The sequence below is a fragment of the Balearica regulorum genome, chromosome 4, assembly GCF_011004875.1.
Source record: "Balearica regulorum gibbericeps isolate bBalReg1 chromosome 4, bBalReg1.pri, whole genome shotgun sequence".
NCBI classification, from domain to species: domain Eukaryota; kingdom Metazoa; phylum Chordata; class Aves; order Gruiformes; family Gruidae; genus Balearica; species Balearica regulorum.
The window spans coordinates 56,445,824-56,456,891 of record NC_046187.1 but is presented as its reverse complement, the minus strand read 5'-3'; the positions used below and the strand labels follow the sequence as shown (position 1 = coordinate 56,456,891).

The window sequence follows — 11,068 nt, the reverse complement described above, 5'->3', positions numbered from 1 at the left end:
TTTTTGTTTGTTTGCTAAGTTTGGATGGTGATAAACGTTTTTGTGCCCTTGAGTGAACAGCTTTATTTAAGGTCCAGAAATGAAGAGAAATAGCCTGTCCTCCCTTTCCATCTCCCTCTGTTTGATGTTTACAGCAGTGATGCTTCAAGGTGAGAATACTGCTTGGTAGCTAAATGTTGCATTGAGGGTTATTTTACTCAAACAGGAGCTGGTGTCCTGATGTGTCTTACACAGTTGAGCTCCACAAGTCTTTCATCTGTTTCGTTTTACTGTCTCACTGCTGAATAGACAAAATGAATGATTGTGTACAGCCAGAACTTATATGCTCTTTATGAAAGTTTGATTTGTTAGGATTTCTTTTTAATCAGGAAGGTTTGCTTTGAACTCTTATTAGTCCAGGAAGTCACCATGAGTCACCAGAGTGATGTACTCCAAAGCACTTGGCTTCCTACATGGTGCCAGCTGGCATTTGTGCAAGTCTTGTGTTACTGTCCTTGCCCTTTGCTTGCAGAAACGTGTGAATCTATCTAAAGGTAATGCAGAGACTGCCTACAGAGACTGTGATGCACAAAACAGTGTGGAACAGCAAAAGCAAAAGTGTTGTTTAAAACCTAAAGTTTTGGTGAATTATCCTTAGTGACTAAGTCTGGATAGCAAGAAGCATCTCTGAATACATGGTTTGGAAAAGGTTTTGGTGCAAGGATGTGTTTGTACATCGTGCAATTGCTAATTTGTGAAGAAAAGCAGCTCAGACTTTTTCCAGGTGGTAGTTAAAAATTGAAGTAAATTCTGAAAGTAGCATGAATCTATTAGTGCTGCATTTAGGGATATATCACAAGTCATTAGCCTGAGAGCAGATTTGACTTCAGACTTTGCTTCTAATTTTAGCTTGGCAGATGTGTGACTGTAAGTTAATCTCTATGCCTATAAAAGACATCAGTAAAATAAAGGTAATGATATTTACCTTCAAAAAAGGGAGGAATCTCTAGATGCAGAGGCTTTTTTCAATGGGTGTGAAAAGCTAGAGTTAGCTATTCATTTACTACAGGTGAATGCTGTCCTTATTCAAGTAGCTTCATCAGGCATAGTTCTGTTTCTGCACTAAATGATATATTCTACAGTATATGAATGATAAATATAGCAAATACTACTTGAAGCTGTAGAAAGGGAGTATTTTCCGATATTGCTCAGTGCCTTATCTGATGTACTGAACAAATATGTTATCTAGCTGTAGAATCAGCCAAAGGAAAATATGCTCACATGCTGTTTAATGAACTGTTTGAAGACTACTCAAATGCTCTAAGACCAGTGGAAGACACAGATAATGTGCTGAATGTCACCCTTCAGATCACGTTGTCCCAAATTAAAGACATGGTGAGTAAGAGTACAGTTCTGTTTTTCTGAAGATGTGCTGCAATGTACTAGCTGTAAACCTTTTGCTTGGAGTAGGAAAAGCAACTTGTGTTTTGTTGTGACAACTTCAGTAATGCTTCCTCACAAGGATCACGTTCTCTACAAAGAATCTTTGTAGATTCTCATCTGATTGCAACACTAAGACTTCTGTTATGAGTCTGCAAACTTACAGCTGCTGAATTAAGACTTCTTTTGTAGTTAGGTGTTGGTATTGCACCCTCCAGGCAACTTTTGCTGCATTTTAAATAGAGCAAAAGTTTTTTCTAAGATGCAATCAATTTCTACATAAACTTTCTATTTTAGCCTTCAGTAACTTTTTTTTATAAATTTGGTTCAGCCAGATATACTTTTAAGGCAAAAGAAAATGTCTGGAAGGAGAACAGAATCACATTGACTTCTGAATTATAACTTCAAGGCCTCACCAAGCTTTGAGAGAACTGTTAGGCTGAATCTGTTAGCTGTTTGGTATTCTGAAGCTTGCAAAAGGAAACTCTTAAGATACTAGGAGCCTTAGACAAATATGATTAAAGCTAGGGAGGGTGTAGGGGGAAGAATGTTTGGGCAAGAGAAAGTCCAAATAAGTAAGCTCCCCGTGCAGTTTATGGGCATGTGTACCTGTCTGAGAAGTACTCTTGTGGCCTGTCAGCATTCTGGCTTGTTTTGGGCAGTACTTTAAAGCTACACAACAAATGCCGTCTGCATCTAAGATGTGATTTTTATTACCTTCAGCTAGAAATATTTCTACATTTTCATGCAGGATGAAAGGAACCAAATTTTGTCAGCTTACTTATGGATTCGACAAAGCTGGTATGATGCATACCTCAAATGGGACAAAGATAAATATGATGGGTTGGATTCTATCAGGATTCCAAGTAATTTGGTTTGGAGACCAGATATTGTCCTATATAACAAGTGAGTGTGACTGGAGAAAAACAGCTTGAATGTCTGAGGGAGGGAGGGGGTTGAAGGAGGAATTGACCAACAGACCCTGAACTTTCATCACTTCACCTTACTTTAGCAAGGAGTTTGTTGTCTTAACGCTTGTTGTTGATCATCTAAATATTTTGCAATAAAACCATAGACAGCATTTGTCAATTGATTATGCTGCACAGCAAAGCTGTTGTGAATTTCTCTGCACTGGGAATTGAATACTGTGGCAGTCTGAAGCACTTTCTGCTGCTGCTGCTGAAGAGCTCTGGAATATTGTGTATCCACAGAAAGGCAGTACACAAAGGCTGCACTCCTTGTCTGCTCTCCCAGACCAGTAGTGACCCAGCAGATCATTTTCATCTTTGAATGGATTCTTATCCCACTGTACCCTGTTTGAGGTCAAGTTTGAAGAATCTATGGCCAAGAAAACCAACACAATTTAGCAGCAATGATGTTTGGCATTAATGGGCACTGGTACCTGTTAGTTAATAGTAAGTTCCTAATTAGATTCAGTATAAATAAATAATATGATTTTGGAAGCATGCTTTTAATGGTGTGAAGTGAGGGTCTTCCCAGCCCACACATTAAGTTGTTGTCTGTTGATCTTGACTGTCACTTTTTTGTCTTTTAGGGCTGATGATGACTTTTCAGAACCAGTGAATACTAATGTTGTGTTGAGATATGATGGAAAAATCACTTGGGATGCACCCGCTATCACAAAGAGCTCGTGTGTAGTGGATGTATCTTACTTTCCTTTTGACAGCCAGCAGTGCAACCTTACATTTGGTTCCTGGACCTACAATGGTAATCAGGTAGACATCAACTCTCTTGATAGTGGTGACCTCTCTGATTTCGTAGAAGATGTAGAATGGGAGATTCATGGTATGCCAGCAGTTAAGAATGTCATCACTTATGGCTGCTGCTCTGAGCCTTACCCAGATGTGACCTTCACACTGATTTTGAAAAGGAAGTCTTCATTCTACATATTTAATCTGTTACTGCCTTGCATTTTGATTTCTTTCCTGGCCCCACTGGGATTCTATCTCCCTGCAGACTCGGGGGAAAAAGTGTCTCTGGGTGTTACGGTTCTTCTTGCTCTGACTGTGTTCCAGCTGATGGTTGCAGAGATCATGCCTCCTTCTGAAAATGTACCTTTGATAGGTGAGCTTTATGCACTTTGTCTTTAAATATGGCTTATTAATAGCAGGGTTTTATGTCAGGGAGACCATATGCAATCTGTGGCTTCTGGGAAAATAAAGATGTTGCATCTTTAAAACATAGTGGAATACTTAAAATGTGTGGAATTTGTACAGGTATGCTGAAGCTCTTCAAAGTTATTTTGTGTTTATTTTAAATTATATATTAGCTAGCTATTTTGTATTTATTAAATATAATTAGACATTTAAATTATTTTATCACATACTGTAATAAAGCTAGTAATGGAAAACAATTTTAAAACCAGTGTACAAAGTGTAAGCAAGAGCTGCACACGCAAGGGCAGACTGTTTCAAGATCTGTTTCTGTCAGATCCAGATGGTTGCATGGTCTGGCTGGGACACTCAGGGTTGACTTAATATCTGACAATTGTTACATTGAATTGTAATGCCTGGCAATCCATTGTGCTGAATTTTAATTTATGTCTGAGAGTTCCAAAGAGGTGATGTCTAGTGAGAAGGGTGATGTTCAGTGCTGTCTGGTCTGCCTTCTGCCAGGACCCTCCTGCCACTGGCTGATCCACCCCCTGGGTCAGGAGGCTGCCCAGCTGCCCTGGTGGGATGTCTGGAGGGCTGGGAACGCAGTTGCTTCCACACTGGCTTCCAGCTTCATTAAGATAATTCAGATCTCATTATTTTTATTCTTGTTGTTACTGTTTATATGAAAACCTGCATGGCTTAACTGAGACAAAACACTGGTCAATGATTAGGAAAGTTGAATGCATTTCCTGCACCAGCAGCAACTAGTCCTGCCTAGAATATGGGCTTGCTATACTGGAGAACCTTTCCTACCCTCCTGTCATGCTGTGTAAATTAAGGAACCAGGACCTAACCTCAGTCTGCTTTCTCTTCTCTCCCTCACCATGCTTTCCAACCGCTTTGAAAACTTGGGATCACATCATGCTTGTCTGTGGTACATCCTGTGTCATCAATGCAAGCCCTTACTTTTCCTGCAGAAGCTGCACAGCAGCAGGGCTGGGAGGTGCCTCTTTGCACAGGCACAAGCCACACTAGGTTAGCTGGTCAGCTGCGCACTTCGGTTGTGAAAACCAGTGGCTGAGGGGCTCAGTGTGCATTTACTGTATTTCCTGTCCCTGGCCAGAATGAGCTTTGTCCCTGTTTGGACTAGCTATGCTAAAATTTGTACAGTCTGAAGAAAATCCAGACAGCAAATCTCAACAGGCAACGGAGCCACCCTTCAGCTCTGTGCCTGGCCTCTTAGCTGTCAGTATGCTAGTTGTGGACACCAGCAAGGTCTGAATGCAAAGGCATCTGTCTGCTGGTGTGGGGTGTGTCAATAGCTCCAACAAAATGTTACCACCACTTCTGTTAATACATCAGGCAATGGGATTTCTTATGTGCCACATGAAGCCATCAGCACTGGGATTTCACAGACACCAGGAAAAGAGTAAGGGTCCTGATAAACATTTTTAAGCTGTTTTCTGAATGGATGTATTTTGAGAAATCAGAGGGTTTGGCTTGCAGATATTTACCATACTAATACAATAGTCACTCATTACTGTCATGCCTTTATCAGATGAGTATGTGGTTTTGCTTTAATCCTTGTTTTTAATTGACAAATTGTGATCTAAGTGTAGAGAATCAGGGTGATTGAAAACTTGTTTCACTTGCACTTATGGTTAGCACTATGTTGTCATATTGTTAATTCTACATTGAATTTTTTATTAGAGTAGCATCTTTAATATGATTTTATTTTGTATTCCAGGAAAGTATTACATAGCAACTATGACCATGATCACAGCTTCCACTGCATTGACGATCATTATAATGAATCTCCATCACTGTGGCTCAGAAGCAAAGCCTGTTCCACAATGGGCCAGGGTGGTTATTTTGGACTACATGTCAAAAATATTTTTTGTTTATGACGTGGGTGAAAATTGCACAAGTCCAAAAAGAGAGAAGGAAGAACAACGTAAGTTGGAGGGGTATGATGAGTGTCAGAGAAGGCACAAAGAGGTAAGGGGTCACCTTTCCAATAGGAATGATGACTGTGATCTCGACAAGAAGCTCAATGGAAACTTGAATAAAAGCTATGGAGTTCATGGTGAAAATGTTAGGGAGACTGTTAATTGCTGTTCCTGTTATAAAATGCTGATTAAAAATATTGAGTATATTGCTAATTGTGTTCGAGACCATAAAGCAAACCGGGCCAAAGGAATTGAGTGGAAAAAAGTCGCAAAAGTGATGGACAGGTTTTTCATGTGGATTTTCTTTATCATGGTGTTTTTTATGAGTGTGCTGATCATTGGGAAAGCAGCTTAACTGAAAATGAGCACATTTCTTTTGTAAATCTGAACATACTGGGTTAGCTTGTTTTGGTGGAGCTCTAGGACTAGGGCGCTTTTGAGATCTTTGTCTTGCATTCTGTAACAATAAATAAATTGATTCTGTAGACTGTGACAGCATGTTGAGACATTGCTCAGCTGAGGGCTTTGTTAGTGAATGTCCTTGCGTTTTAGTAGGGGAGTGCAGCCCTGACGAGGTTGCTGGGTAAGCACTCTGTGCTCCATCTTGAGGGGTGGTGGCCATGGCTTCAAGCTGAATGGGCTGGAGTGTTGCAGTGAGGGAGCAGGCAGCCTAGCAGGCAGCCCTCTATTCAGAGGGCTGCATCTCTACACCTTGTAACTTGACCAGCCCTTTCTCTCCCCCAGAAATAGAATGTGTTTAACATGGTGGCAGTTCCTGGAAATCATCCCTTCATGCATGGCATTGCCTTTTTTCCTTTTTTTATTAGCTTGTCCTGTTAACTTTTTGTTATGGCTCTTTCTGATCACTGTTTCTATCATTTCATAGCCTCTATATGTCTGTCTGCTGTGCCTTTCACTTCTAATACCATTGAGCTCACTGAATATTGATGGTTACCTTGATCTTCTTCATCATTCCCTGCTGCTGAATTATTACCCTGTTGTTACTATGGCTCCAGTAAGCCAGATTCCCAGGAGTTCTTCCTCATTGAGTTGGAGGACCTCTCTTCTATTCTTTCTTTTGAGTCTAATAATGGGAAGGACTCCTGTCCTCCCTAGATGTCTCATTCCCCTGGCCATTTGTGCAAGATAGGCCTTTAAATGCTATTTGACACTGCTAAAATAGGAGGCTGTGACTTTCATCTCTGCTCATTTTATTGGTGTTCACCCCATGTGTCCCTCTTCCACTCTTATATCGTCTTTAATACTTAAATTTTGAACTATTTACAGGAATGCCAAGGTTGCTCTGTGCACAAAAGCACGATTTTTACAAGCTCACTAAAATAGTGTCATCAACACTCCTTGCTCAACACCTTAGTACTTGTATGTGATTGTGTTTGTCACTGACAACACCAAAACCTCCTCTTCTGTGTGTTAATTTCTGTTAACTCTGATAGATTTCTGGAACATGTCTCACATAGTAAAGTGAGAAGCTAGTACCCCAGGCATATCCATGGCAGATAAAGTGCTTTTACAAAGCACCCTGAACTCTGAAACCATGTTATTCTAGATGCAGTGAGAGGGGCAGAATGACACTGTAATGGATCCCAGTCAAAAGTTCATGTGATAAAACTCATTTTTGTAATTGTTGCAGTTAATAGGAGCATACCTGTGAAGCTGTAACTTAAGAGCAAGGAATCAAAATGGCAAAGTGATGCAGTTGTTATGCCCAAATTTATTGGAAGAAAGGGAATTGTAATTACTATTATGATGTAAATGATACATTGAATTGCTAATGGTGGGTTCTCTTATGTGTGGAATAATTAATGCTGTAAGTTTATCTGGATTCTTATACATAATGCAAGCCTTGAAGTCCGGGTTCTAATGTAAAGCTAAACTGGGTGGCTAGCCAAGAATAAATTCAGTATGTGGAAAAAGTCTCGAGTGTGTTCCCTGTATATTATCAGTTCCCAGTCAACTGGAGTAACTTGGAGTTCCTTGAGAAGAGAAGCTGTTCGCTTCCACTGTGCAGAAAAATGGTTGCACCCATTTGCCATGGAATTCTGGGTTTCGCACTAACACTGCCTGTCTGAGGAAACTGATTTCTTCTTTGTTGTGGAAAATAATATTGTCCCAAAAGCTGAAGGAGCAAAGTATTTACAGATAAAGGTAAAATATTCAGAACATGAGTCCTCAGCATGGAAAACAGATGACCAAGGGTTTGTCCAAGGTGGCATAAAGGAGACAGTTACTGTTCACTGTCTCTTCCAATATAGGAACTGGATACATTAAATATACATGGTGTGTAGCAGTGGAGGAGTCTGTACAATGTGTGAGAAGACTGAGGAACTCCTTGCAACATGATTTGTGGATGCTGAAAGATTATGTGGATTTGAAGATTTGGGGAAAAATATAGAAGAAAAATCTATTGGCATAATACTAAATACAGTCATAAAGTGTTGAAAGGTGGAGCAATATTTTAGGGGATTTGTGACTATTCTTCTGTGCTCTTCATCCCATCAGTGGCATCATTGGAGACAGCTTCCAGGTTTAGACAGACCTTTAGTCTGACTTGGTATCTCTCTTGGAAATTCAGATTGTGCCCATGCCATTCTGTTCAAACAGCAGCATTTGCGCATACAGTTGTGGGTTTCCCATGTGTAAGGGAAAGTTTCCAGTCATAGATGGATTGTGGGCCTTATCATGCTGGTGCTTCTTAGTATGCTGCATGCTTGGATGCTGCTGCTGAAATCATACTTTGCACTTCCCTAGCATGGTTTATGTGAAGATGTGATAGTGCTAAAGAATTGTCTTCCTTACAAGAATATATTTGAAAATTATTCCTAGCTATTTGAATTTATTAACTATTACATTTGCTTTTTTATTATTTTTGTTATCCTTTTCTTTGCATCATCAAGCATTCTCAAGTGTTTCTCTTCCTTTATTTACATATGCTTGTTCTTCTAACAAACACTTTTTAGTTCATAAGAGCCAGATCCAATAAAGAATGTGAGCAGCAGATGATGGGAACTGGTAGAAGTTGGTACCTGAATTGTTATTGTGCTAGGACCCTCAGATTGACATCTTCAGACTTGATAATTTCCCAGGGTAAAAACACAATGTGATGTGTCTGGTGACAAGGCTGACCATGCTACTGCAGCCATACAAGCACTAGCTGGTTTAAACCTAGCTCAGGAGTTTCTAACCTGTCCCTCCAAGGTCTTATGTTCAGTTTGTATACCTCTGTATTTAGTGATTTCGATAAGAAAACCTGCTCTAAATCAACCAAGTGTTAGCAGTCAGAGCTGTACGTGGCAACTCTAGTGCTGAGTGGAGACAGGGATGTTTAATTTTGTCTGTCCTGGTCTCTTTGTCTTTCCTTTATATGTCTCATGCTTAGATCCAGTAATCTTTGAGGAAGATTAAATCCAGAGATGATGAATGACTATGATTATAGTAACAGAAAAATAACAATTTATGCACTTGTCTGAGTAACTATGCAGGCTTCAAATGAAGGCAGTGGAGTGACTTCACTGAGGAGGACAATGATGCTTTAAAATGCAGTTTGAGATCTGTGTGCTGCAGAGGAATGAGCTGACAGATTTTTTGTTGTACTATCTCTTGGCAGAAAAATCACCTCTCCCCTCTTCTATTGAGTCATTGCAGTGTTAGCTTATTTCTCCTCATTTTATCTCCTGTGATGCCTTCACTGTGCTCTCTTCCATGAGCAGGATTACAGAACTGAAGATGAAGTGTGATGGGATGTTGAGGTGTTGACTTTCTAACTGTGCAGAAAGGTAGGAGATGCCCTTAGCTATTCCAGGAAGTCTGTTTCTGTTTGTGGAAACTGCAGTTTGAGGATTTAGGCTAAACCCAAAAGGGTCATCCTGGACAGTAAATGACACCTTGAAATAGAGAAGTGGATTTCTCCATGTTTCAGGTATTCAATGTTACATTGTAAGCTATCTGCATGTTTCATCCTGTGGTTAGCAAAGCTTGGTTCTCTGACCCTGCCAGAAGTATGGGAAGTGTCTGAGTTGTTTTTTCAAGAAGTGCAGGAGTGAAGCAAGAACTCTTGTGTGTCTCTATCCCAGTTTGAGAAACTGAAGACCTATAATGTGATTGTTTAGGAGCTCAGAAAAGGAGAGTGTGGGGTGAGAGGGAATTCCTTTCATTCTGTTTATAAAACTGGGAAGAATCCATCTTTTCTTCTTACAGACTTCTGTTGTTGAAGAAAAGAATATGTTGACTCCTGTTTTTATTATTAAAGCCTTTTCATTAGCAACAGGATATAGGACCAAAGGTGGCCTCTGGAGTTTCTGTGCAACCATCTCCTTTGTCCTTGCAAGCAGAGTAACCTAGAGCTCAATTAAAGGAGGAGAGCAAGAGCTGAACTTCTTTTCTCAATGTTTCTGAAGTCCACTAAAAAGGAATCTTTCTTTTTTGTTAAAGTCCAACTGTGTGGAAAGGACAAGAGGTAGCAGAGGATTAGAACTTCATTGTCTCCAGACACATTTTAAGAACTCCATTCTGCAAGGTGGCAGTGAACAATACTGTTTTTACATAGCACGCAGTAAGGAATAACTGGGATTACAAGTACTCAGCTCAGGTTTCTTCTCTCTTTCTAAATACTTTTGTGCATTTGATTCTAGACTGTAGCCTACAGACCACTGAAGGTCTGCAAGACCACCAGGAATACACTGCAATTGTTCCATGAAGCTGTACTGGTTTAACCCATCCTTCCATGTGGCTACATGTGGGAATTTGTGAGATTGAGCTCCAAAAGTTGTCTGCTTCAGCCACTGGGGCGGTCAACAAGAGCAGTGCATTTATCAAAGCATTTGTTGTGCTAGTATTCCTTTGGGTCTTACAGGCCACATAACTCTTGGGAGCTGTCAGGAGCATAGAGTGTTCTCAGGTCTGCCTGTCTACCACAAAGGCGAGTCTTGCAGTATAGCCTGCTTCTGGTTACTTGGGGTGCAGGGACTGACCTTGCAGCAGGCTAGTGGTGAATGAAGTCATATCTGTTCTTGGTCATGCGGGGTCCTGTGTTGCTTTGGCCTTTGCACTGCTGCGTCTCCAGGTGTAGTTCTAGTCATTGTGTTTGAGAAGGCCATCCAGGAGTGGATTGCAACGGGGGACCTGTGCAAAGGGTAATCCACATATAACTGTTGAGGGATGGATGTCAGTTGATGGGGAGCATAGTAGGGTGGAGAATGTGGCCTGTGCTTAGTTCCAGATGCAGTTTTTGCACAGAACTGTTATGCTTTGGTCTGCACTTGGGCACTCCTGCTTCAGAGTAGATGTCAATCTAGTGAACATCCAGAAGACACAAATCAAGATTAAAAAATGACGGCTACAGTTTTAAAGAGGATTTTTTCATTCTAGTTCCTGAAAACATTTATTTAAAAAGTGAGTCAGTGTTACCTTCTAAGTAACCCTCCTAGAATTATGGATTTTTCTGGAGAGCAGGTATTGCTGTTTGTTTCCTCTGCCATTCTGAGCATTTATCTTTTCCAGATTCTGTGCCTTATGACAGTCACACAGCTACTTGCAATAAATTTTCCACCTCTATTGCAAAAGAAC

The 11,068-nt window shown here is 40.4% G+C and overlaps 1 protein-coding gene across 1 annotated transcript; it reads left to right on the top strand.

Moving 5' to 3' along the window:
• Positions 1 to 6,416, top strand: CHRNA9 (cholinergic receptor nicotinic alpha 9 subunit). Its single transcript, XM_010297852.2, has 5 exons — positions 1 to 149; positions 1,229 to 1,374; positions 2,171 to 2,325; positions 2,975 to 3,504; positions 5,284 to 6,416. Exons 1-5 carry the CDS (start codon positions 80 to 82, stop codon positions 5,838 to 5,840), a joined length of 1,458 nt encoding a protein of 485 aa, XP_010296154.2. The 5' UTR covers positions 1 to 79; the 3' UTR covers positions 5,841 to 6,416.
• Positions 6,417 to 11,068: the final 4,652 nt, after the last annotated feature.